The 27,309-nt window shown below is 38.8% G+C and overlaps 5 protein-coding genes and 1 long non-coding RNA gene across 9 annotated transcripts; 3 read left to right on the top strand and 3 right to left on the bottom strand.

Annotated features, from left to right (window-relative positions):
• Abi (tyrosine kinase Abl) lies at positions 1–2,863 on the top strand. Of its 4 annotated transcripts, none has more exons than XM_017236632.3 (7): positions 1–158; positions 312–678; positions 757–1,376; positions 1,441–1,528; positions 1,602–1,613; positions 1,683–1,870; positions 1,944–2,863. In XM_017236632.3, the coding sequence occupies exons 2-7, from the start codon at positions 323–325 to the stop codon at positions 2,105–2,107; spliced, it is 1,428 nt and encodes a 475-aa protein (XP_017092121.2). In that variant the 5' UTR covers positions 1–158; positions 312–322; the 3' UTR covers positions 2,108–2,863. The 4 variants fall into 4 exon arrangements, with proteins under 4 accessions (XP_017092121.2, XP_017092120.2, XP_017092123.2 ...); XM_017236631.3 differs by having other exon boundaries at positions 1,438–1,528; XM_017236634.3 differs by lacking the exon at positions 1,602–1,613.
• Positions 2,864–8,526: 5,663 nt separating this feature from the next.
• On the top strand, positions 8,527–12,172 carry Kif19A (Kinesin family member 19A). Its single transcript, XM_017236110.3, has 5 exons — positions 8,527–8,641; positions 9,730–11,161; positions 11,220–11,368; positions 11,508–11,851; positions 11,965–12,172. The coding sequence occupies exons 1-5, from the start codon at positions 8,531–8,533 to the stop codon at positions 12,170–12,172; spliced, it is 2,244 nt and encodes a 747-aa protein (XP_017091599.3). The 5' UTR covers positions 8,527–8,530.
• On the bottom strand, positions 9,227–12,070 carry LOC138926594 (uncharacterized). Its single transcript, XR_011443163.1, has 6 exons — positions 11,929–12,070; positions 11,013–11,874; positions 10,737–10,942; positions 10,335–10,666; positions 10,165–10,276; positions 9,227–9,364 (listed from the first exon to the last, which is right to left on the bottom strand). It is a non-coding gene; the product is annotated as an uncharacterized lncRNA (long non-coding RNA).
• Positions 12,173–19,068: 6,896 nt separating the features above from the next.
• Positions 19,069–20,528, bottom strand: Gr85a (Gustatory receptor 85a). The gene is made up of 3 exons (XM_017236056.3): positions 19,816–20,528; positions 19,504–19,762; positions 19,069–19,444 (listed from the first exon to the last, which is right to left on the bottom strand). The coding sequence occupies exons 1-3, from the start codon at positions 20,526–20,528 to the stop codon at positions 19,289–19,291; spliced, it is 1,128 nt and encodes a 375-aa protein (XP_017091545.2). The 3' UTR covers positions 19,069–19,288.
• A 284-nt stretch (positions 20,529–20,812) lies between these two features.
• On the top strand, positions 20,813–23,082 carry LOC108121879 (uncharacterized). The gene is made up of 7 exons (XM_017236184.3): positions 20,813–21,545; positions 21,613–21,678; positions 21,779–21,958; positions 22,012–22,242; positions 22,295–22,381; positions 22,445–22,606; positions 22,658–23,082. Exons 1-7 carry the CDS (start codon positions 20,910–20,912, stop codon positions 22,877–22,879), a joined length of 1,584 nt encoding a protein of 527 aa, XP_017091673.2. The 5' UTR covers positions 20,813–20,909; the 3' UTR covers positions 22,880–23,082.
• Positions 23,083–24,860: 1,778 nt separating this feature from the next.
• On the bottom strand, positions 24,861–26,248 carry Or88a (Odorant receptor 88a). The gene is made up of 4 exons (XM_043211707.2): positions 25,431–26,248; positions 25,186–25,375; positions 24,965–25,120; positions 24,861–24,908 (listed from the first exon to the last, which is right to left on the bottom strand). Exons 1-4 carry the CDS (start codon positions 26,246–26,248, stop codon positions 24,861–24,863), a joined length of 1,212 nt encoding a protein of 403 aa, XP_043067642.1.
• Between the last annotated feature and the right edge of the window lie 1,061 nt (positions 26,249–27,309).

Here is a 27,309-nt window from a genome sequence, read left to right as displayed (position 1 = left end):
CCACTTCACCAGAAGCGCAGTTTTGCACCACTGGACCACCTCTGCGTTCTTTTCCCTATTCGCTGGGGAAAATGTAAAGAAAAATTGCATTTACCTGCATTTAACGCAAACCAACCGATTTGGAAAAGCATCTGCAGTGCAATCGCCTAGTAAATAAAGTGAGTGCAAGTTAGAAACACGCCATTGTGAGTGGTTAAACGAGCAATGGGGGCAGTGAGTGCAACGAAGCCACCGCCCCAAATGATTAAGAGAGTGGAAAAGTGAGGAAAATGGTGAAAAATAATTTTGTTTTCTTGGCGTTCATTGCACAGCATCCACACCCATGTTGACCGAAGCCCCCATGGCCAGCGAAAACATCATGGACGAACTAGCCTCTTTGATTCGCACCGAGATCCCGGACGGACGCCAAAGCCTCAGGGACAGCTACACCAACCTGGAGCGCGTGGCCGACTACTGTGAGGACACTTACTATCGCGCCGACAACAAGAAGTCTGCACTGGAGGCCACCAAGAACTACACCACCCAGTCTCTAGCCAGCGTCGCCTATCAAATAAACACTCTCGCCTACAGCTACATGCAGCTGCTAGAACTGCAGGCCCAGCAACTGGGAGAGATGGAGTCCCAGATGAACCACATCGCCCAGACGGTGCACATCCACAAGGAGAAAGTGGCAAGGCGGTAAGTGGACATTTTTCTTAAAATCCTATCTTTGCTTTGCCACAAGTTCTTCATCATAAATCCTTTCAAAATTCTCAGGGAAATCGGTGTTCTTACTGCCAATAAGGTGAGCTCGCGCCAGTTTAAAATAGTGGCACCCATCAATCCGGAAAAGCCCATAAAGTATGTTCGCAAACCCATCGATTACTCGATTCTGGACGAGATTGGTCATGGCATCAATTCGGCCCAACATGCCCAGGGTAGGCAAAAGCATCGTGGCTCCAGCCACGGATCCGTGCAATCATTGGTGCCCTCGTCTGTGGGTCCGCCACCGACCACAAAGCCACCAACGCCACCCCAGATGTCGCGGGCTGGAAATACTGGAACTCTTGGAAAGTCGGTTAGCAATACGGGAACTTTGGGAAAGAGTTCACGGGAGTATCGCACTCCGCCAGTGGTCAATCCACCGCAGGTGCCCTCGCATTATGCCCCAAACTATCCAATTGGGCATCCCAAGCGTATGTCTACCGCTTCGTCGGGAACAGCAGCGGGTAACGGAGGCGGTGCTGCGGGTAATGAACGAGCAGCTGGCTATAGTGCTCTTCCCATGCCCCCGAGTCAGCAAATAGCTACCCATGTTAACTTGCCGTCAGCGGGAATGATGCAATCCTTGCCTCCACCGCCGCCCACAACTTATGATGATCGCAGCAGCATGCCTCGTAAGTTGCCTTTGTTGAGCATCATCCTGAACATACTAATCATTCCGTTTGTAATCCTTAGCAGCTCCTCCTTCGCCGCTGACAGTGTCGCAGCACGAGATGACCGAGCAAAGCCACATTGGTATGCATACTCTGGGTCGCAACATCAACAGGTAAGTTCAATCCTCTAGCAGATGTTTGTCATTCTGTACATATAACTTATTTCATGTTTTTTGTGCAACCCAGGAATCCCAACCGGTAATTTGCATGTCATTTTGTTAAAAGTCCCTTTCGAAGAAAGAAAAATAACCTTTTCCCTTTTCAAAGAAATCATTTTAGCTTAAACTTTGCAAGACCCGGCTCCCAATCGCCGCCTTTGCCTCCTCCGCCACCGCCAGAGGATGAACATCAGGACTTTGGTCGGCCACGCACCTCGACAGGACCGCAGCTGGCGCCAATAGTACCGGAGGATCAGAACCTCCCCGGCTGGGTGCCCAAGAACTTTATCGAGAAGGGTAAGTGTTTCTCAATCTTGTTTATTGTTTGATTGGCAGCTAATTAATTTCCCTAATCATCCATCTATTTCAGTGGTGGCCATCTATGACTATTATGCCGACAAGGACGACGAACTGAGCTTCCAGGAAAGCTCAGTGCTGTATGTGCTCAAAAAGAACGATGACGGCTGGTGGGAGGGCGTCATGGATGGAGTGACCGGCCTGTTTCCGGGAAATTACGTGGAGCCTTGTGTCTAAGCCTCGCAGCGATATTCTAAACATGCCAACCATTACAATAATCTGCATTATCCAGCCTGTTTCGCTCCCTGGCTGTCCTTCTATGGTCTGAAAAAGGAGTCAGAGGACAGCGGAGGACCGCAACAGGCTCGGCTGACAATGACGATAACATTTTGAGCATATTGATAAGGACAATTATACAATTAAACATATACACAAGCACAGCAGGCCAGAAAAGAAAGAAAACAAAGATAATTCCATTAGCATCAGCCAACTGCATTTAGTCTAATAAAAAAGAGCACACACCAGGATCCATGAGCTCGAGGAATGTCGAGCTAGCTGCCTATCTTAACCTATTTACACGCTAGTAATGAATAACTAATGGAAATTTCTAAAATTGTTCCACAAAAGTAGACGAATTCAGCCCAATTACTTTAAATATTTGTCCACTGTTTTATCAAGAGTTTTCTGTTGCCTTCCGCTTTATACCCCTATACCTAACCCTATACTCGTACCTATATCCCCCAGCAATACACTGTAGGTTATATGAATTTCAGTTAGCATTTAATTCTTAAGCATTGGCTAGGTGGAGAACTTTTGTTTACACTTTTACAAACCGCAACGATTACTTTATTTAGCTGCGAACGTTTAGTTTAAATGGAATTGCAAGCAAAAGGAATCAAATCAAATCTACACAATACAAGTATACAAAACACATACCCGCTCTATATGGCATCAAAATAATAGCTAATAAAAATTTCAATTACCAAACCGCAAGTCCTTGTTCTTTGACCGTGTAATTTGTGTTGACCTTCTCGTGAGCCGGGCCGGATGCCATAAAAATCCGTAATTGGAGCAAGGTTTCTAAAATCTCAAATGCAAATTTCAGGCCACACACGATTGAGTGATGGATGGACGGCTTGAAATATTTGAAAATACCAACACTCTTTCAGTCAATCAATCAATCAACCCATCATAATCGACACTTTCCTCAATAAACAATTGCCAATTTCAATGTCTTGCCCTGCTTTGATAGGACGAAAAACTTTAGTTTATTATTTCCTCGATAAAAATTAATGCCTTCGTGGTGATATATGTATGGAGGTTTTTCATTTCGTTTGCCGAATACTGGAAATTATTATCAGACCTCCATGAGTTGACGTGGCGGAAATGCCAAAAAAAGTGGAGTGCTGCATGATTTGCATAAAATGTGCTAAATTGTTGCCTACTTTCGAGGCAACTATAGCTCTTCAGCTTAAGAAATACCTTTATTTGTCGACAATTATTAAAGTGGACCTTAACAGCCTGGATATGAGAATCTTTGCCAACTATTTAGCCCACAACTGGCCAGCGTCGGACAGAAAACTTGCCTGAAATATATGCAAAATGGCGCATTAGCATTTCAACAATTCCGTGTCGTACCACCCAGCCGATACACCACCTTTTATTTTTGTCCTGGCCACAGGCCACCTCCATTGCCACCCCCAGCTGCTACATGCCTATAATTTCGTTATTTCGTATTTTCTGACCAGGCCGAAACAGTCATTTCAGTTGAGTTTGGTACGTCGACGCGAATGGTTCTCTTAACCGGGTTAAGTTTCTTTTGCCTTGTCCCGGTAGTTCAGAGCTTAAGCCTTTTCCTCCAGCGGGTTTTTTTCCGGTTTTAAATTTTTTGGCCATTGGCGTGTCCGGAAAGTTTCCGAAGCAAAACAAAACTATTTGTAAGTGAGCATATCGGGACTCTGCAGTGCTATTCAAAAAGTTTTGTTGGTATCAAACATGTTTGTTTTACATAATCAAGTAAAGTCAAGATTGAACGGATTTTGGCCTAAGGACTGGGAGGATTGGATATTGGGGTTGATTCTCTGCAGGCACCGCATTTAATTGACCCAGTTGGGGAGCCTGGCTTATCGCCGAACCGGATTTACTAGCTGCCCAAGTGCAAAATATTACATTATTTCATGTCAAGAATGGGGCCACTGGCCACTTTGTTTGCGGTGAATAAGAAACTTTTCGCGGCGCGAAAAATGCGGACAAGTTGGCCCACTTAGAGTCCAAGTTTCAAGAGTTGTGCGACACGCAAAACATTTCCTGCATAGCATTGTTTACAAAAAAAGAACCCTCTTGAAGGTTAAAAATTTGCACCTGCAACAAATACCTTCAAAGTGACGTCATTTCATCAAACTAAAGTGCAACTTGTGGCAATCTGGGGGCTGGTCAGCTTTGCTTTATGGGCCACTAAAAAAAACACACAGAAAAATGGCTTCTTTGGGTAATTAAGTCGTCTCCAGGTCAACCTGGCCATCAATCAACCAACACTGCGTATACGCAATGCCTGCCGTATGTAATTACAGGCATTTTTAGTGAACATACTAGGAGTTGCAGGAATATCGGAATCAACTGGCCATATATGTACATTTTTTTTTATTGTTACAAAAGAATCAAAAGTTAATAATTTTTTATATTTGTTTTTATTTTCAAATAAAACCATTCCATTATTTTAGCACCATTTCGAATAGTCTCTTTACAATGTAATCCCCCTCGATTTGTCAATGTTTAGAAACCTTTGTTTTAGTGAGATTTCTATCGGTAGGTTTTTATTTGCTTTGGTGTCCTCCCAGAGTCCCTCGACTGGTTCCATGGTCATTACCACAAGCAAGTTAAAAGGAAAACTTTTTTCATCATTTGTCTAGCTGTTCTGGCTCGAAAAGCAAACTCATTACCGATAAAAAGATTGTCACACGTGTTATTACTTAGCTAGCTTTGTATTTATATACTGGGCTTTCCCAAAACGCAAAATCATTTTACCGAAAACCTTTCAAAGTTCCAACTCATTGGAAGTACTCAGCTTTCGCCCTCCCCAAATGTCCTAATTCTCACTCCCAATTTCCGCTAATGAGCTTCGAAACCTTAACGCTGTGTTGGGCAAACAAAGTCACACCCCAAACGCCCGTAACTCCCAATCCACGAAATGGGGTTCACTAACCGTCCCATACTGAAAACAAATCAAAACGAGGCATACCAAAGCATTAAAAACATTAACAGTCGACGTGCGACAACAACCGAAGACAAAGTCCCCCAGTGATCCATTGCACCACCCACAACCTATCACCCAGACCCACCCATTCCGTCACATCGGCCCATGTGGTTTATATAGAATAGTACCCCTGTCCACTGGCTTTCATGCCGTGTCTACCGGCAATTTACACAAATTCAATAAACGGCAAAAGTCCGCAATAGAATATGAAACAAGAACTGGCAAAAGTGTTGAGGCCCTCCTCGGGTGGTGGGTGCTTTCCTATCGAGTTGGATTGTTTGGCATTGAGTGGTCCGGTTCGGCCAACTAGCCCTCATTAAAGTTTGGATCGATTTTAGGAATTATCAAATTAGGTGCTAAGGACATTTTGAAAGAGTGGCGGTTCAAAATAATCTTAATTTAAAATTAATTTTATATGTTTAAGTTATACTAACAAAAAAAACTTTGTTAATAAGTCGATTCTCATTTCATCCGATTCTCGAGCGGAATACCTTAAACGATTTGTGGATCGATTCTTCTCCAATCTGCGTTAAAATCTGGACACAAAATATTTTTTCCATTTTTCGTCCAATTTTCTTGGGGTTACCCTTCAAAAATAGGGAAAATGCATGGAAGGGCAATATGGCCCAGGGCGTAGCCCATATCTTTGCCAAAATGCATCTGATTCTCGAGCGGAATACCTTAAACGATTTGTGGATCGATTCTACACCAATCTGCGTTAAAATCTGGACACAAAATATTTTTTTCATTTTTCGTCTAATTTTCTAGGGAATTCCCTTCAAAAATTAGAAAAATGCATGGATGGGCAATATGGCCCAGGGCAAAACCCATATCTTTTTCAAAAACCATCAGATTCTCGAGCGGAATACCTTAAACGATTTGTGGATCGATTCTACACCAATCTGCGTTAAAATCTGGACACAAAATATTTTTTCCATTTTTCGTCCAATTTTCTAGGGGATCCCTTAAAAAATGGTGAAAATGCAGCGAAGGGTAATATGGCCCAGGGCGTAGCCCGTATCTTAACCAAATTTCATCAGATTCTTGAGCGGAATACCTCAAACGATTTGTGGGTCGATTCTGCTCCAATCTGCGTTAAAATCTGGACACAAAATATTTTTTCCATTTTTCGTCCGAATTTCTAGGGGATCCCCTTCAAATATGGGAAAAATGCTTGGAAGGACAATATGGCCCAGGGCACAGCCCATATCTTTGCAAAAAATCATCCGATTCTCGAGCGGAATACCTTAAACGATTTGTGGATCGATTCTACACCAATCTGCATTAAAATCTGGACAAAAAATATTTTTTCCATTTTACGTCCAATTTTCTAGGGGATCCCCTTCAAATATGGGATAAATGCTTGGAAGGACAATATGGCCCAGGGCGAAGCCCATATCTTTGCCAAAATGTATCTGATTCTCGAGCGGAATACCTTAAACGATTTGTGGATCGATTCTACACCAATCTGCGTTAAAATCTGGACACAAAATATTTTTTCCATTTTTCGTCCAATTTTCTAGGGAATTCCCTTCAAAAATTAGAAAAATGCATGGATGGGCAATATGGCCCAGGGCAAAACCCATATCTTTTTCAAAAACCATCAGATTCTCGAGCGGAATACCTTAAACGATTTTTGGATCGATTCTACACCAATTTGCGTTAAAATCTGGACACAAAATTTTGTTTCCATTTTTAGTCCAATTTTTTAGGGGATCCCCTTCAAAAGTGAGGAATATGCATGGAAGGACAATATGGCCCAGGGCGAAGCCCATATCTTTTTCAAAAATCATCTGATTCTCGAGCGGAATACCTTAAACGATTTGTGGATCGATTCTACACCAATCTGCGTTAAAATCTGGACACAAAATATTTTTTCCGATTTACGTCAAATTTTCTAGGGGATCCCCTTCAAAAGTGGGGAATATGCATGGAAGGACACTATGGCCCAGGGCAAAGCCCATATCATCCGATTCTCGAGCGGAATACCTTAAATGATTTGTGGATCGATTCTACACCAATATGCATCAAAATATAGAAACGAATGATTCTTTAGATATTTTGTGAAATTACCTGCCAAATGTAGAAAAATGGAAGGTCAGTAGGGCTCATAGCAAAGTCCATATCTTTGTCAATAATCGTTTGATTCTTGAGCGGATTACGGAAAACCATCATCTATTATTTATTGTAAAAATAAATTTATAAATTTTATACCATTTATAAACAAAATTCTGAAGCTATTTTCAGGACAAAAATTAAGTAATTATACAATACATACATATATTTCCGTGCACTAAAAACCCTGTCCCCCAGTTTTGTTGACATTCTCAAGGCCTATAATTTGTGTACATGTTTAATGTGAATGTGTCGCGGATGCTTGGGGTTTTCGGGGGCTGGGCTGTTCCATGACATATTCATGACACCTGAATAGGAAACGTGGAATTAAAATAAATAATGCAACTCACCGGCACCCTGAAGCGCAGCCCCCAATAGTCGCACGTTTTATAATTGAGCAGCTCTTAGGCAAATGAAATTATTATGGCGATGGGGTTGGGGAAGCGACAGTTGGTTCCCGACGATGAATGGAGTGATATTGGGTGACAGTGACAGACAGGTCAGGGGTCACCACGTGTCTGGCGCGGGGACATGGCTTTTGAATTAAGGTAGTGCGATAAAAAAATGTGCTGCTAATTATATTTGAAGTGTTAGTTCCCTATGAACCCTTCCAATTTGTCTATCTAGAGGAGATTTAATAACTAAAAAGGTCAATGAGTTTGGTCAGTCATTTAGGTATTAAATTTCCCAAATGTTTTTCGATTGGTTTAGGAGGATAAGAAGGGGTTTAGGAGGTGGTACTTATCCAAAGACCATTCGAATCTTAAGATTCTAATCTTTTCAATGAAAATATTACCCAAAGTGGATAAACATATTGTATAGCCTTCTATATATTATTCGAAGAAGCTTTTCAACGCTCTTCCAAGGTTCATAGACTTTTTTTGAGAAGTCCATGTACAGTACCCACTCGATGGACACTGGGCAGCTATAGCTCCATTGATTTGCATGCGAAGACACGCAGACTTTTTGGGGTGCTCAAGTTCATGGCTTGATTTATGGCTCACGCCAACTTCTTAGCCTAGGAGTCATAGGTAAACAAGGTTAAACGCATTGGAAGCCCCCCTGAACTAATCTAGAAACATTTAGAGACCTTGGCGCGCAAATATACAAAATCATTAGGAGTTCTTTGGGTGTTTCCCGCGCTGATGGCGTTTTTACGATTGTTGACAACAAATTGACACAATTTGTAATGGTCTTGTCCAGGTCAGGTCATCAACCAGATGGCACGTGGCCAGCAAATGATAGCCAAGTCTCATACTTTTTTGTATTTTAAAGGATCAAACATCAAACGGATGGCGGCCAGTGCAGGAGCAAGCAGCTGGTCGGGCAGCAGTGGAGGCAGTAACTCTTCCCAAGGACGATCTATGGCCACAGCCCAGCCAGCGCAGGAGGAGCGCCTTGTGGTCAGTACCAAAAATAGACATTATGAATAACATTCAAATTTTGCTGATGAAAATTAGGTACCCCTTTATAAATTTTTTACTTATTTACATTTCATTTTATTATAAATTAATTTAATTTTTAACCATTTTTGGAAGAATAGGATACATAACTGGCAGGGTATCTTCTCTTGTCAGTATGTGATTATTAGTCCGCATCTCGTACTGATCAGTAATTGATTCCAAATTCCCAGCTTAAAAATATAGACCAATGTCATTGTAACTTGTAAGGACACAGAAATTTAAATTGCTTTATAAGAACTTACCTATCTGCTGACTAAATATAGTATCGCCGTTAACGGAAAGATAAGTTAGCTTGGGGAGCTCATCAACGATGTTAACAAATCGCACAAAAATCTGGCCACGATATCCTAATTCCATGTTCCTTCTGGCCTTGTCCAGGGTCGGATATCCCTCAAACGCGTTTTGTTTCGGAAACAGAGTCTTTTTTAAATATATATAGCATACTTTTTAAATATTTTCAAATATATCGTCCATCTTTTTATACTGACCATAGCATTTTCAGTTTTGTTCCATGCGAATGTAACCCTCCAGAATAGGGAGTTATGACCAGCGTTTGGGGCAGTAAAAATTCCTATGTATGAAAGATTTTTTCCAACTAGTTCCACGCCGTAAGTAAAGTGTTCCGGACTACCGATTTCAGGCCAAATTAATGCCGTAGTCGCGCTAACAAAAAAGCAAAGAAAAATAAGCGATTTTATTGTCATTTTAATGAGAGGAAATAGAACTGCCTTTGGCAAATGCTAAAATAGAACTGGGCGTTAAGAGCTATCAGTCCTAAAGCTGTACTTTCTATAAAAATACATAGCTATAGTATATGTATGTATGCGATAATGAAAACCATGAGTTCTTCTTGGAAAAAGCAATTCTTTGAGCTCTGCTTATCAGTAAAACGGGGAAACCAAAAAAATGTTTAATAACACCCGCTTTAAAATTTAAATTCTTATATAACATAATCATTATATATAAAATTAACTATAAAAATAATTAAATATAAACTGAAATTATTAATAATAGAATTGTTTCTTTAGGTGGCTGTCCGTGTTCGTCCGAGCTTAGAGGCAACGGAGCGCTGCATTGAAGTCATCTCTGGCGGATCTTTGCTCTACGATGATGGAGGAAAGAGTCGCCCACGTCAATATTCATATGATCATGTTTTCCGCGAAAATGACACACAGGAGCAGGTGTATAAAACTACAACGGCTCCTTTGGTAAGAGACGTTTTAAATGGTCTTAATGCAGCTGTTTTTGCCTACGGAGCAACTGGTTCCGGTAAGACGCATACCATGTTGGGTCCCGTGCCGCGCAAGAAACCTCAAACCGCAGACCGAGCTCCGCCCACCGCCACATGCGATTCGACGGATGTAAACAGCCAGGACATTGGACTAATGGTCCGTGCTATTGAGGACATATTTAGTCACATTGAGTCGGCGGATGTGGATTCCTGTCGAGTATCTATATCCTACCTGGAAATCTATAATGAGCTCATAAGAGATCTTTTGAATCCGGGAGGGCCTTTGGAATTAAGAGAGGACCACCGGGGACAGCGAATAACCGTAGCGGGTCTCTCGGAGATAACTACATCGAGTAGAAAAGAGGTTGTAAGCTTACTACTTAAAGGTAATAAAGCACGTACCATGGAGCCAACAGCAGCAAATCAAACATCCTCGAGGAGTCACGCACTGCTTAGTATAACAGTGCAAACTAGGACTTCTTTAGGAACAAAGCAGGGCCGGCTGTTTCTGACGGATCTGGCAGGATCCGAGCGTGCTAAGAAGACTAAAAATCGGGGAAAGCGATTACAGGAAGGTGCACATATCAATCGTAGTTTGTTGGCATTGGGAAACTGCATCAATGCACTTTCCGGAGGAGCACGTTACGTAAACTACAGGGATTCAAAGTTAACCAGACTCCTTAAGGAGGCTTTGAGTGGTCGCTGCAAAACTGTAATGATAGCCCACGTGGCTCCTGAAAGTAAGCATCGGGATGAGACAAAGAACACTCTGGTTTATGCAGATCGCGCTAATAGCATTACTACCAAGCTCCAGAATTCCGTTTATATCGATGAGTTTAAGGACTTCCCCACCAAGCACTATCAAAGCTTGGTCTCTGAGCTGCGCGATGAAGTTTCCCGCTTGCGGACTAAGATGCTAACCGATCGTCCCCGAAGTGGAGCAGCTGCAGCGGCCCAAGCGGCGGCGACAGCTTCCTCGGGCACTGGAACGGGAGCAGCCGAAGGACCAGCTGAAGTCCATGAGCATGACGATCAGCGAAAGACAGAGCTACGCTACTTGCGAGAACAGATCGTGCTTACCTTCAAGCAGCAAATGAAGCTTCGTAGAAAGCTTCTGGAGGCAGAGAGTCATCTTCTTGGTTTGGAGCTAGACGCTGAGAGGCAGCATATGATCATCTCTCACTGGCAGGGGCGCATAGGAAAGCTCTACGATGCCTTGGGTGACGATGGTGAGTATATAAACGTCTTTCCATTTTCAAGTGATTAAATTGGTTTCTCCTCTTTTAGACCTTGAGTCTGAAGGCTCGGTTGCGCTGAAGAATGCCTGGGGTGAATTGGCAGCTATTGAAAAGGAGACACGCCGCTACAAGGAAATCCGTGAACGCACTGAGCACGAGCTGGAGCAGTGCCGCCAGAAGGGAGTTAAGTTGGAGGATGTAAGTGCTAGGACTACGAGAAACTAGAAGTATCTCAAATAAAAATTAATTTAATCCTAAAATGATAATTTTAGTCTTGAAGAATGTAATCAATTTAACAAAGCTTAAAATTGATCTAAAAACCCAAATATATTTTCAGGAATTACCAGAACGCATCAGTAGCGATGAAGAACGCGAGCTGCTGGCGCTACTCTGTCGTGTCCATGAATTGGAAGCAGACAAGGTGTCGTTGCAGGCGGAAAGACTTGCTCGCCAGGCGGAGCTACGCAGGCGCGATTTACAGTTGTTACGGGCGGAGCGGCAACGGCGACTCTGCGAGGACATCATCAGCTCCCAGCGACGTCTCATTGAGGAAGGGAACGTCGACCTTCCTGATGAGCTGCGCGAGCTTTATGGGCTTTACCAGCAGGAAATTCATGCCGGTGTTGTGACACCCAGCACCAGCAGCTACGAAAAAAAGCTGCCTCCCATCTACACAGCCGGGTAAGCATGGTCCGTATTCTAAGCTAAAAAGTTTTCATTATCAAAAAGTATGTGCACTATAGTTCCGATACAATAACCTGATCTATTCTTAAATATTATATGGTAACCGTTAGGTCTGACTCGCCGGGTTCCAGCTCCAGTTCGGAATGGTCGCCAGCTTCGCCGCTTCCTCCCATTGAGAATCAGGTGGATGCCGTGGACCGCGTTATGGGTCCGCCAGTGAATCCGCGTCTGCCTCGTCTCACAACCACGGCCGCCGGAGGATCCCGACGGCCATCCCTACGCATGTCACGGAACACCAATCCACATGTACATCCGTAGGGTAACTAGACGGCTACTAGAAGAGGTGCTCAGGAATAGTTTTTTTTTTTTTTTTTTTTTTGTTGATTAAGTTACATCCCAGCTCGGTAGAGGGGGAAGAATTATTTGGCCGTCCCGTGAAGACGGGTAAACGCCAACGCCTATGTGTGAAATTAAAAAATTTCAAGATACTTGTTATGACAATGTGAACAAATTATTTATATTAATATGACTTGAGGCTTGATGATGTGGATGGGAAATAAACGATAATGAAGATAGATGCGATAGTCAACTATTTAAAGTGACCGTGTTAATACATGCACATGCTGGTTGTTAAAAGTTATCCATAGTTAATAGTATTAATTATCTCTAGTGACATAAAGAAGTTAAAAGGCGCCTTATAAATCTATATTAGCCAGTTTAATGAAATTAGTTATTTGGCTGTAATTTTCAACTGATTCTTGAGAAAAAAATCGATAAATGTTATCGTATTTTAGAAGGAGCGGGAAGTTCCTACGAATATTATCGTATTTGGAACAATTTAAAATTATGTGTGAAATATCCTCTATAGTATTGAAATTGCAATCGCAATTGGGACTGTCATGGACTTTTAGTTTGTATAGGGTATATTTATCAAAAGAATGACCGCTGAGGATTCTATTAATTTGTTTGATCTGCAATCTATTAAGATTGCAGTTTTCCGATTGGAACCATGGTTTGGGTAAGGTATATGGATATAGAAGACAGTATCCTTTATTCCTTTCTATGCAAAAAGAATTATAGTCGCGCTCCCAATCAGTTTTAATTCTGTTGAAGATGTGAGTGATAGCATCATTGATCGTGTATCTGATATTTAGATAAGATCCCAAGGTATTGGCGTTTTTTGCAGCAGAGTCAGCAACTTCATTTCCTTTAATATTCAAATGGCTCGGAATATGATGTAGTTGAATAACCAATATATTGTTGTCAATTTTTCTGAGTATTTCAGCCACAATGCGATTAGAAGAATACCGCTTTTGAAGGGCTTGAATAGCACCCAAACTATCCGTTAGGATAGCTACCCTTGTAATATGTTGGTCAATTGCAAATTCAATGGCTTTCTCTAAGGCTGTAAGCTCTGCAGTAAGTGAAGAGAACTTCTTATTCATATAAAAGCTTTTAGTTGTGTTACTATTGACATGATAAAAGGAACACCCAGTGAAATTATCTCTAAAAGAGCCATCCGTGTAAATTATTTCGAAATTTTGGCTAGTTAATAAACTATGTTTTTCTCTAAAAAGAATGTCCACCACGTCAGGGCTGCTAGATTTTTTGTTATGGCAAGAACCCTTAAAAAAATTTGAATCAAATGTTAAAAACCGAGGCTTAGAAAATGAGCAATTTACATAGGTTAAAGAATCAAAAATGTCTTTAAATTCTAAGTATGTTTTGATATAAGTAGTGTTTTTGGCGGCGAAGTTGTTTTTAAGTAGTAAAGCAGCTGGGAGATTAAGAGTGAAAATTTTAGCTAATTCCTTAGCTGTAGCAAATTTCATTCTATAGGCAGGGGGGAGTTCTGCTGCTAGGTGGTAAATAATATTTACAGGAGTGGATTTTAATAGTCCAAGGGATTTCCTTAGGTAGAAATTAGCATGTATTTGGATACTAGAAGTAACAGTCTTCGAGATATTAGCAAAGGTAGAGCATGCATATTCGTATTTGGATCTAACGAAGGCTTTAAAAAACTTAAGAGCTACGCTGGGGTGGATACCGAAGCGGCAACCACTAAGCATATTTAAAAACATATTTGTTTTATTCGCCTTAGCAAGCGTGTGTCTAACATGATTGATAGAGGAGTTGTTAGTACAAATGGTTCTTCCTAAGTAAATAACATGGTCAACTTCCTTAATCACTAGATTGTTGCACATAATATTTAAAGAACGTCTCCTATTGTTAAAATGTATCACAGATGATTTGGAGGGATTAAAAGTTAAATTAATCGTATCACAAGTTTCTTTAAAAAGATTCACCTTTTGTTCCAGAATTTCTCTTGCAGTCATGAAGTCTTTGTCAAAAGCAATAAGAAAAAAATCGTCCGCGTATTGAAAAAGTAGACTTTTTTGATCAATAATAGTATGAAGGACGGTTGTGTACAGATTAAAAAGAATAGGACTGAGGCAACTTCCTTGACTAACTCCTTTGCCTACAATGACCTCGGATTTTCCCAAGACCAGGATTCTTTTTCTCAAAAACTCAATAATGAAATTAATGTAGCGGTGGTTGAAACCAAAATCAACAAGAACTTTGCAAAGAATGGAGATATTGACACAGTCAAAGGCTTTGCTCAGGTCCAGTACTGCTGCCAAAACATGAAAGCCCTTGGCTTTAAGACTAGCAACATTATTAATCACATCATTAATGCATTGTGCTGTTGAGCGATTTCTCCTGAAGGCGTAAGACCTGTCAGGAAGTAATTGATTTTTTGTAATGTGTTCTTCTAAGCTATTTTTAACAAGACCTTCAAGGCACTTAAAGACTACACTTAACAAACATATAGGTCTATTGTTAGTAATGATAGAGGAATCTAAATTTTTTTTTGGAACAGGTACGATTTTAATTTTTCGCCATATATCGGGTATTTGGCCTTCGTTAAAAATATCATTCAACATGGAAACAAAATTTTGAATTTGTTCGGGTGGTAAAGATAGAAGCATACTATAAGAAATGTTATCCAATCCCTTCGAAGAATTTGGGTTACGAGTCTTAAGAAAGTCTAAGACTTCATTAGGAGAAAAGTATTTTCTATTTATGGATCCAAGTTCAAAATTGGGGAAATTATAATTTATACAGCCTGGGGTGTCAGGAGCTATTGCAATTTGCTGAACAAAAATTTGATGATCCTGGTCGTCAAAAAGTTTAGGTGTGGGTTTAGTTTGTCTATAATATTTTAAGGGTTTGATTTTTTCCCATAACTCTTTTGGAGACTGGGTGTTGGATAACGAGTCAGCTAGAGTATTCATGTTTTCTTTGCGAACTTTATAAAAATAATTGTTTAGTTTTTTATTTGAGTCTAAATACAATACTGCATCGGATGTCAATTTGGTTTTATAATATTTTTGTCTGCATGCATTCCTTAATCTAAAAAGCTTTTCACAAGTATTATCCCAATACTTTTTTGGAACATATTTATTATTTTCATTAAGATTTATAGTGTTTTTTTTTATTATGTCCTTAGCTGTGCTACATAAACTGTCAAGAGAGCTAATATTAATTTTGGAAAAATCTTTTATAACTTTTTCCGTTAAGGTTTTATGTAAGGTGATAGTGGATGGGACATTCAATAATTCAATAATTATTGGAAAATGGTTACTGTTAGAGATTTTAGAGTTTGCAGTAGTCCAAATAGGAGAAAGGGAATTTTTATTAACAAACGAAACGTCAGGAGCTGAACTGGAAGTAGGGTTAGTGGAATAGGTGTGAGAACCATCGTTAATACAAAAAAAACCTGTGGATAAAAGTACTTCCTCCACTGCCATACCTTTGTTGTCCTGAATGAGGCTGCCCCATATGGGCGATTTGGCATTAATATCGCCCCCCACTAACGAGGGACCATTTAGTTTAGCAGCTAAGGACATAGTTTCCTTGAGTCCTGCTTTAAAATCATGTATGCTCAAATTAGGTGGGGCATATACGCTGAATATGTTAAAGTTGTGCCTAAGGTTTTTAGTTGATATACCGATAGATTCGATTTTTGAGTTAATACTTAGGATTTTTATATTAATATTCTTTTTCACGTAAATCCCTACGCCCCCATAACCATCCTCACGAGGCTTGCAAATAAAATTATAGTTTGCTAGACTACACATGGCATTATCCACTACCCAAATTTCAGATAGAATGGCAATGTCAATATTGTTATTTATAAGAAAAAGTTCCAACAACTGTTTGTTATTTTGTGAAGTTAAGCTTTGAATATTATATTGAAGTATTTTTATAGGCTTAATCATGATGAGAGATTAAGACATTAAAGATTTCATTTTTTTAATATCGATTTCAGAGTTGGCTTTGGCTATAATATCCCTTAAGGATTCGAGAAAAGATCTGGAATTACCTGAGTTGTTCGGATTGTCTATTAAAAGGAAGGAGGCAATCTCCGAAGAAATGTTGATTAAACTGTTCTCAGCTGTTTCCAAGGCTGAGTTCTGATAAGAACTGGCTGAAGGTGGCAAAGAGCTAGAATCAGCCGGTTGATTGGAAAGAGGAACCCCTTGAAGGGGAACAAATCTTTCCTCAAGAGAAATTTCGTGATCTTTTATAATTCGTTTCCAATTGGACATCGTCTCTTGCGACTTTCTTCCTTCGATTGACTTGTTTTTATAATTTTTAGCTATTTTGTTGTAGGGTAAATATTTGTGAATAGATTCAGCAGCTAGTTTAGTGTTATCCTGCAAAACCGGGGATGACGAATTTTTAGGGGTTTCTAGTAGAGGGAATTCGGTGGTATTAAAAATCTCAGGAGTGGATGGAGCTAGTTTGTCAAAAAGAGCAGGATATCTTATTCTAACTTCCACTCTAGATAGGTTTTGCGATGTCATACATTTCTGTATGGCAAACGCTCTTTTTCTTGCCGGACATTCAAGTGAGGTAGCGGTGTGGGAGAAGTGGCAGTTAATACATTTAAGTGTCGTACATGTCTCTTCTCTTGGATGAGAAAGGGAACAATTGCGACACTTCTCTTCAGACTGCTTACAGTGTTGAGCAAAATGCCCAAATCTGAAGCACCTAAAACATTGGCTAAAAGGAACATAAGGTTCCACTTTGACCTTTGTATAAAGGAAGTCAATTTCTTCTGGAATCTGGGAGCCTTCAAAAATAATCTTAACCCTGGACGTGGGGACAAATTCTTTGTTTTCATTTTTTCTATTTACTCTAATAATTTCGTGAATAGGCACTGGGGATGAAATAAATTCTTTTAAATCGTCAGTAGTAAATTTAATTGGAATTTGAAAAATGATACCAGTTTTAAAAATAAAATGCTTAAGAATTTTAGGGTCGTAGCCCTCTTTTTTTAAATCAGAATTTAATAAATTATTAGCTGCTTTAGCTGTCTTGCACTCTGCCTTACAACGCCCGTAGCCTATTTTATTGACTTTTACTATATCTTTAAGTTTAAGCTTAAAAATAGTTGCATTTAGTTCGAGGGCATTAATAGGTTCACGGTTCTCTCTAGTACTGTCACCGTTAGTGAGTTTGTCAATATAAACAATATAAGGACCTTTATGATTTCTTTTATAGCTAAGCGGTACTTGCTGTGGTTTGGATATGATGATGTTGTCATTGTCGTTGATGTTGATGACATTTGTATCCTGCTCGTTGATCAAAGTCTGCTGTAAAACATTATCGTTGCATTCTTCTGACTCCAAGATGTCCATTTCTTCCTGAACTTTTTGAGAATTTTCTGGATCCGATGTTTTTCTTTTTTTATTATTAGCCGCATCAGAGCGCAGGGTCATTGCCCTGGCTGAGTGGGGCATTTTTGACTTAAGGGGATTTCCTCCCGTTGTAATAATATTAAATCCCTCTTTTATGAAATTTTGAAATTCCTCCGTCTACGCAGAATCTTCTTCGATGTTGCAAAGTTGCAACTTTTAAAATGGAAAGTTCTCTTTTTTTTTTTTTTTTTTGACAGTTTAGGAAAAAGTGCTTATATGTGACCAGCCGTCAGAACGTTCCGAATGGAACTGCTCAGGAATAGTTGTAACTAAGATTAGGGTTATGGGAAAGACGATTCGCTGATTTGCTCAAAATACATTTGTAGTATAATTTACCACCTAATCTCATTCAAATATATGTATGTTTAAAATTTCAATAAATAAGAAAGCCGTAAGTTTATCCTAATTTGTATTTTGTCTGGGGCTTACCAATCGATTTAGAATAAAAAGTTATCGATATATTTTTTTAAAGCATTTTATACAAAAAATATCGGTATTTTATATCGGTATGAAAGTTTTTTCCACACCGATTTTTTGTTTTAGCAACACTGGAAGTGTAAGTCCTAAAGCGCACGTGCCACAAGCTAAGACGCCAAGCAAATTATTTTATAAAAAAAAACGCATAATTTATAAAAATGATTTCAAATCGCATTTTGTGTAAAAAATTTACCAACTTTGGCTTAATAACGGATCGAGACTGCCAATGTTCGAGAACTTTTGACCAATCAACATATGAATACGTCACATTTCACCAATTTTGCAATCACAGCACGTTTATAGCTTCAGGAGGCTGTTTAAACACCTTTGACAATTATGGAGTCTTCATAACAAAAGGATGCGGTTCAATTGAGGAGATCAAAACTATTACAGTGCGTAATTTCAAAAATTACGGTACACTGATAGTACACGAATGCAGTTGTATGCCGGATTCTAGTCAGTTGATTCGTACTAAAAATTTCACAAATTATGGAACAATCATTCGATGCCACACAGATTGCCGCAGGAGCTCAGTGGTGATAACAGAGATCGTGGAAATTCCATCAACAGTTGTTCCGCCAACCCCACCGGCTAATTTGCCACCAGAAACTGCCACACAGCCAAAAAGAAAAACGTTGGCGCTAGAAGCTTCTCAACAACCAAAGCGTTCCAGATTAGAGGAAAATTCAGAGGACTCTTCAGATTTAATTGGACTATCAACTATCAAACTTTCAACGATATATCGAGTTGATTAACGTTTATAACAGTCGTTAAAGCAAAAAAACTACAGGATTCCTTCTTAAAAATATCATTTGAACTTTTGAAATATGAATTCTTAACTTAATTTGTATCCCCATTACTGTTTGCCTTTATAAAGGGTTTGCCACCCAAATATTTTTCATTGTAACATTAAATGGAAATTCAATACAACGATGTCTTTACTCTTTAATATTGATCAAAGTTTATTATTGCAAAAGGTGGTTTTTGGTTTGATAAAAATAAGTTTAAATAATGCTTAACATTTCATATATATATGTACGTTTAAAATAACAATAATATTGCAGCTTTGAAGCACAAATTGCACAAATGAAGAAAGTTTATGGCCATGGTTCTTGGCCGTAATAGTTGCCAATAAAGAACTAGTACGCATCTCCAACCATTTCAAGATTTTAAGTTAAGTTTTAATCTATTAAAACATTTGAGTGTACTCGCACTGAACCATATAGATGACATGCAACAGGATTACCGAGCACCCCTCAAACACCAAAGCCCGGTTGAGACGATAAGTACTGAAGATATGAACGTAAGTATGCTGTTTTGCAACCTGCAGAGAAAACCATTCCATCTGAAACACCAGAACATACACTTTAGATAAAAATTCACATTATATTTGATATAACTAACTGCTTGATCAACTCGAGCATTGGCATGGTATAATTCTCTCATCATGCTCTTTGTGTCTTCCAGGAGATTATCGGTGGTGTGGGTGAGATAGTTCATCAGGATGGAATAAAGCAGCGGTTGTATACATGTGACAAATACCATTTGAAGATACTCCAATTCTGACTCGATGGCACTGTGGCCCAGACAGACGCGGACCAGCATGTATCCGACTCGTATGCCGCTCCAGACATTCCGCATCAAGTAGCACAAGAAAACAAACCTTAAATCGGTTAATTTTGAAGTATTAAAAACCATTGCTATGTAAATACAAACCTAAATACCACACAAACATCTTGTGTCATATCAATTAGGCACTGAAACGTGTCCAAAAGCTTTCTCAAATGAGTCAGCCGATCTTTAAAAGGCTTCCTTTCCAATAGCAACATCTTTAGCCCGGACTGCAAACACCACCAATTGCGGCAGAGCTCGTGCAAGATGCCAAATGCCAAAGAGTTCATTGCAAAGATCATGCACTCTGACAAAAAGCAGTTACAAGGGTTATGGGATCCCCTCATGAATCTTTTTACATTCAAAAATCCATGAATAGCAAGCCGAAGGATCAGCAGAGCGACAAGGCCTACTGTGAGGAGATCAAGAAATTTTTTTTTCTCCCTTGAAAGAGTGTAGCCACGTTTCTGGATTATTTCATCAAAATCTTTTAGTTTAACTAGCATAATGCGTATGCTCTCCTGTCGGCGATGGGCACAAAGCATGCAACTAATAAGCGATATGAAAACCAGCCCAAAGTATGTGATGGCAGCCAGTTTAACCAGAGGAGACTGAGAAAATGACTCCTCACTGACCCGCCAAAACTCCAGCAAAAACTTCACAGTCAAGATTATAACGAGAAAATTGTGAACGATGCGATAACCGATAAGAAAACGCGATTTTCGATATCTTCCGGAAGTTATGTTAAGGACGGTTATGCCATTCAGGGTGCAAAACCAGAGAAATCCCACTTGAACATAACGTCTCGATAGAGACATGATCTTTGCACATCAGTTCGTTATTATTGACTAACTGTTCCATTTTAACCAAAATGGTTACAGCACGCTTTTCAGCACCGCCTGTCCAGTTAATTGGAGCCCTTGGGAATTCTTGGAACATGACAATATACTTAAAATATGAACGTTAAAAAGGTTATAATTGTATAGTTTACAAGTTGGTCATATTAATATGAATTGAAATATAAATTATTTTATGTTTTACTAAAAGCATTGGTCACATTAATATCTAAATAATTTTATCGAAAAAATTATCGAAGCTTCCTTGTGTTAAAATTCATTTCTTTCTGGCATCACCTCTTCAAGTTTTTCCATTCAGCTCAGCCTTCGGAACGGAATAATTGAATTTTTTATTCGGACAAAATGTATTTAAATTTCCGTGGAGGAAAGACTATCAACCGGGTGTGTCAATGTACACTCCTTGCGGGATGCAATGAGACATTGATGGACAAAGAAGTTGTATACAACAGTGGAACAATTATATCCCGGAAATGCTCGGGACATTTGAATCAGCCGATTGTAAATCTTAAAGTTCTGCATAACTTTGGAACCTTTATATGGCATAGATGCACTTGCAACACCAAGTTATTAGAAATATGTGAACTGCGCAATTATGGAACCATAATAAGTTGCAAATCCACTTGCACACCAATAGCTAATCCGGAAAATGTACGTATGAGACTGGACATTAGCAAGCATTTTGAGATTCCGAAAGGCACCGTCCAATCCGATTTGGAAAGTTTTGTTATTAAGGTTAAGTCCGACATAATGCATTTAAGTCCTTTTATGGGATCTGGAGCATCATATTCTTTAACGTTTATGGGCGATCCTCCAATAACACTATCGGAAGGAACTTTGTCGTGTAATGAAATTTCGGCAAGTCATTCCAACGGCCATTTTGCGAATGGTGAAAATAGAATTATACCGAATTCAGCTTCATCATCGGCGAATTCTTCAAACCATCTAGAAAATGGTTTAGACGAACGCCGCGAACTGGAGGTAAGTCGATTTTTATCTATGAGTTAAATTCAATAATCCTCAATTGTGTTCTAATTATTTTTTTTAGGAATCGAGTTTGGCCGTTCGTGGCCAAACACACACAAATGTTTTATCCATCAAGCCAAAAGCTGAGGTATGTATCTACAAACACATACGCTCTGGTTCTTATAAAGAATGGAAAAATGTTTTTTAATTACAAAACTTAATGGCATTGTTTCAAATCGTTTAAACAGGTTATGAGTCCATCGGAACCAATGGAAATGCCTCACTGGCAAAGAGTACATCTTGAGAAGGACCGTGAACTCGCAACCATTTGTCATAATTCTGGACTAAAAAGCAAAGTTGAGTTTTCTCAGGAACCAACTTCTTCAAAGGCAACTGCAATGAAAGATCCCAGATTGACAACTTTACAAGTAAGTTAAGCACAAGACTTTAAAGAATACCACTGACAAAACGTCGCTTTTAGAACCCAATAATTATAGATGAAAGAAATGATCCACCCGGAGCGATTCAACCGATTCCTTATCCAAATGGGGAACACGCATTACAAAGCATCAAAAATGAGCCTAATAAGACTGAAGCCAGCAGCGGTCATAATTCTGGAGTTTTTATGAACTTTTTGGCGGCGAATTCACTACAAGCAAATAGGAATATTGTCAACAAAAATCCAAATGAAAGCTTTAGCTTGACTAACATGGTAAATATTATTAGTATTTATGTACTTCATTTGTTATAAATTATAATTAAAGGGTATGCAACCATTGGAATCCTCGATCCTCAAGTCACCAGCATCTCAAGACAGCAAAAGTCCAAATGAAAGATTACCAGACTCACAGGTAAGCTATATATAAAAGTAATGAAAAAATATCACTAACAAATGTAAACAATTTCGCCACAAGCTGACAAGTAAAGATCCACCAAGATGCCGTACCCGTATAGTATATGGACAGCCAACTGTGATCTACAAGAACAGGTCGTCTGTTAAAAAAAATCAGGGAATGTCCTCAGGAAAAATTGCGGCCCCAATGAATCTTAAAATCCTTGGCAAGGAGAATGTACAGGTTGGTTCTTAAAACAATTTTAAATTCTAAATCTGACTCTTTTTCTTGTAGAATCTATACGCCAGTGACTTGGTTCATCCGACTACTTCTTTTAGCGATCCGTCACAAAATGTGTCTACATCAAATATCTCTCCCGAAAAAAACAAATCGGGCAATTTCCTCAGGGTAAAAAGTTTTGCTAGTCTAACGAATTTCGTAGGTGCTGCAAATTTAGTTAGCTTTCCAAATGCACATTGTAAACCAACGAAGAAGAGTCCTTCTTCATCATCTTAGCCGTTTTCGTCATCCCATAATTTTGGCGATTATTAAACAAAATCGAAATTGATATACTTTGCAAGGTTAATTTCAACGAATGTTTTACCGACAACATGGATTAAAATTGATAAAATTGCCTTATATCGAACTTATATTAAAACTTGCGCCAGTATATTAATTTCGTTACAATTTTTTTTTAAACTTTTTGTTAACCAACAAACTAATACAACTCATTTTATTTGTATTTATTTTACTCATTTCATATTTATGCAATCCAATTATAAATTCTTTTGATTATACATATGAAAACATAAAACATAATAAACGAATAACAAAACTAGTTTGAAATTGCAATTTTCTAAATGGATCGGATGGGAATTTGGGAAGCTGTCATTGAGTAACCCTATTATATGGGCATCCTAAAAAGATTGGATCCTAAAATTGGACCAAATTTTCACTAAAGGAGGTTCCTCTATCCCAAATTTCAATTTTTAGTACTATTACATTTTATAAAACCACTTTTTCAGGCCCTTTAATACCTCCAATATGAACTGGGATCCCTATAACAAAAAAAATATTGCACACATATATGTATATTAATTTTCTACATATTTAAAAGTTAAGTAAAGAAAATAAATACATGTAAGTTCGAATTTTCGAACTCGACCGATATTTAATACTCGATATTGGAAAAAAACTCGATAAAAAATTGGTGGCAACCCTTGGCAGAGCAAGCTTGGCATCCCACATCCCTAAATCGTTAGATTGTTTGTTTTGTTTTGATCAAATTAATATACCCAATATGTTTCTTAACCACGGAAGCATATTTAATCGCGAATGCCTTTGCAGGCCAGAGACAGTCAGTGATTTGCAAATGTTGGGAAAAGATCTTGTCACGAATTACGGCACCATGTCAACCAGAAAATGCCTCGGCGTCGAACGCCAGGAGGCGGTCAAAGTAAAAACTTTTATAAACCACGGAACTCTGGTAATCCACAAATGCACCTGTAAAACTGAATTGATTACTATTAGCGACCTGATTAACTACGGAATAATTGTAAACTGCCTAACGAGTTGCGGCGCAAAAGCCCAGGCTATTGAAGATGCTTCTATCAACACTGTACTTCAAATTGAACTCAAAAACGAGGGTCAAAATCAACAGGAGTCCCCATCAAGCACACAAAAAGGAACAGACCAAAAAGCGGAGCAAACATCTCAACCAAAACTGTCGCCAAGAGAACTAACGATTGAGGAAATTGAGGCCCTGATCCCGAGTTCCGCGGTAAGTTTATAAATAGTCATGTATGCTTTAATTATATTATGAAAACGCTTGTGTTTTTAAGGACTCTGCTTCTACTTCGAGACAAGCAACTCAAAAGTCTGACGAATATTCCACAGAAATGTGTCGTCGGTGCTATCGGCGCTATGTGAATATAATGAAAAATCCTGAACTGCGAACGGTAAAACCGGAAGATAGACTAAAGTCTAAGTATCCTCAATGCCCTCATTGCTGGGCCTGCTTTAAGAAAAAAAATGTATTTCAAGACCACTTAAAGGCGTGCCAACTTATTGAAAAACCTTATAAATGCAAAGGTTGCCCGTATAAAGCTGCCGAGGTAACGTCTTTGAACGCTCATCATGGATCTTGCTACTTAAAGAATACTGCTGAACATATCTCTGCCGAATGTTTTGCCAGTAACCATCAGAAGGGTGGGAATAGAACGGAAAAATGATTCTAATTACTTGGATTGTAGTACTGTTTTTTTTTCAATGTATTCAGCTTTGTGTTGATCTGTATAAGGATACTATTTTTATTTCCATTTTAAAGGTTAGTCCAAAGAAAGAGCCAAATTAATGAAGTTTATTTTCAAAGTATTAACGCTATATATATTAGTTAAAACAGGTGTCGCAGAAGACTACCATTTAATGTAAAAAGAAAGTTATATTTTTGTTTTAGTTTTACAAGAACTGTTGATCTGTAAATTGACATATATTTTTTCTAATGTGATTTAAGAAACGTGAAGAGTCGATAGGCTAATTGCATTATCTGTAAAAACCACGGGGGTAAACATTTGATAAATTCATTTTGAGAAAAATAATTACATCAGTAAAGTGCACCATATTCACTTCGATGAGACCGAAGCCTCCCAGTTTCTGGGTTCGCTGGGAATACTGAATCCAGAGCAAGTAGAATTTACGATACTTCCGGCTGCCGTTGCACCAGTTTTGGCGGGCCAAAATTGAATACAACCTGGACGACTATTTGAAGGATCGATTTTAATAAAACAATAATGACTCTAGAGTAGTTAAATCAAAAAACTTACAGCCTCTTCTAGCTGAGTTCCACGCAAACAGATTTCAAAGGTAAAACCAATCAATACAAGTGTGGGAATCGTGTACTGAACAATGATTAATAGATCTGATGCTTCTGACAGGATGAAGAGCATAAAGCATAGCGACCCAGCACCTAAGAAGTTGCTTACCAGGAAGGCCACCTTGAATATGTTGTTATATCTGCCCATATTAATAGGAATTATTTAAGTACAAATATAGAAGATATTTACTTTACCTGCGGCAAAGCTCGTTCAAGAGCTGCTGCCGTTGCACCAATGCGGAAAGATTCGCAAAAAATACCTTCTCATTAGTCACACTGTCACCAGGATTGAGGCCATCGATCTGTTTAGAAAGGTCATCCAAATGCATGATCAAGTGGTTTTGCATCACATTGAACAGATTGTCGAAGGTAAGAAAAAAAGACACACCGCAAAGTGTGCAGATAATGTCGAAGGTCCAGACCAAAAAATAAAATTTTGGGTTCTGTCTTATTCCAAAAGGAAGCCAACCTCCAAGAAGCTGCTCGTTCAGAGAAACAGGAACATCACTCCCCTCATGGGTCAGTACAAACACTCCCACCGGCAACATGCAAAATATAGGAAAACCAACAATACTAAAAATCTGCACAAATCTATACCGTTGGCAAAAGGCAAGGTACGTTTGATCCATGTTCTTCTCCACTTGGCTAGCGATGTCTTGCGGCCATTCACGATCCAAGTCGTTAACGAAGTCAACAATATCTTTTCGTTTTAGATACAGAATCAATCCGCGGATGGAGAAGTAAACTGTTATGCTGACAATAGGTGGGTTTTGAGTATTCGGATAACCAAACAACAGAGTTTCCAAAACATTCCATCCGTTGAAGCCGAAGAATATAACATTCCAGAAAGCTGACATACAAAAGGCCAACATCGATGTGTTCTCTAGACGATTATCAGCAGGATTTCGTCGCCATTTAAAGTGCACATTTTTCGAATATTGTTGCAAGTTTTGGGGTCGAAGAAAGTCTTCCATCCGGATGAGTTTTTGGAGCTTGGGTTGCGAATCGTCCATTGTGGGTCCTCTTACCGTACAGTTATGAAATTTAATGCATCAGGATCGTCTTTTTATATGCTTAGAAAATCTATGCAATTACTATTATAATTGTTGAGGTCCTACCACCTGAGATTTTTAATTGATAGTTTGGGGATCGGGATCCTAGTTAAATTTAACACTCGAAAAATACGCTTAAATAAGCTATTTATTTATCATGAAACTCATTTAGAATTATGAAACATTGTGTTCATTTTTTTTCTTTATTTTTTATTTGTTTCAATTTATAAATATTCTGTTTCGTTCACAATCTTTTGTTGCAGTGGTGCAATTATTTTAAAATAATTTCCCATTGCCAATATTAATAGTTACGGGACTCCAACGCAAGAATGGATATAATTGGTAGTTTGAGGTTAGCTTATATTCTTACACGAAATAATTTTTTTTAAAGTATAAAGTACACTTTTTATAAAGTACTTCAAAAATATGTATGAAACGGCCTGTTTTTGTTCTTTGATCAATCGTAAAATAATTAATTATATTTAAGATACACATATTGTCAATCTATCACTAATATAAACTTTTCTCATTCAGTAATACAATCAGTTCTATTTTTTACAATGTAAAATTTTTTTGAACGCTCGAAGCGTACTTAGCCCATTTGTAGTTGTTAAAGCGTGGGTTGATTGGACCGCTCAAAACACTTGGCGTGAAAATTTAATTTAATTTGACTTACATTCTTAATAAAATATTAACAATTAAAATTAAGTTATTAAATACTATGTCCCATTGTTTTTATTTTACATATCACTTAATAAAAACTTTTTCAATTTTCCAAGAAAAGTATATTTTTTACCGTGTACTTTTCCTCAACCAAATCACATCAAGGCCACCCTCCCTAGCCGTGTTGTTGGTTTTTTTTGTATGTGGGTCACACGCAGCAACAAACATAAACAAATTGAGAGACCGTGCACTGAGAGAGCTCAACAGCTCTGAGAGCAGCCCTTTGGGAGAGTGCTCGCCCTTAATGTAACATTACAACGGACGTGAGTGCAAGCGGGAGAGCTATAGAGCATGCGTGT

The sequence above is a fragment of the Drosophila bipectinata genome, chromosome 3R (genome assembly GCF_030179905.1).
Source record: "Drosophila bipectinata strain 14024-0381.07 chromosome 3R, DbipHiC1v2, whole genome shotgun sequence".
In the NCBI taxonomy this organism is placed as follows: Eukaryota; Metazoa; Arthropoda; class Insecta; order Diptera; family Drosophilidae; genus Drosophila; species Drosophila bipectinata.
The sequence above is the reverse complement of the archived record's forward strand: the minus strand, read 5'-3'. Positions and strand labels throughout refer to the sequence as shown.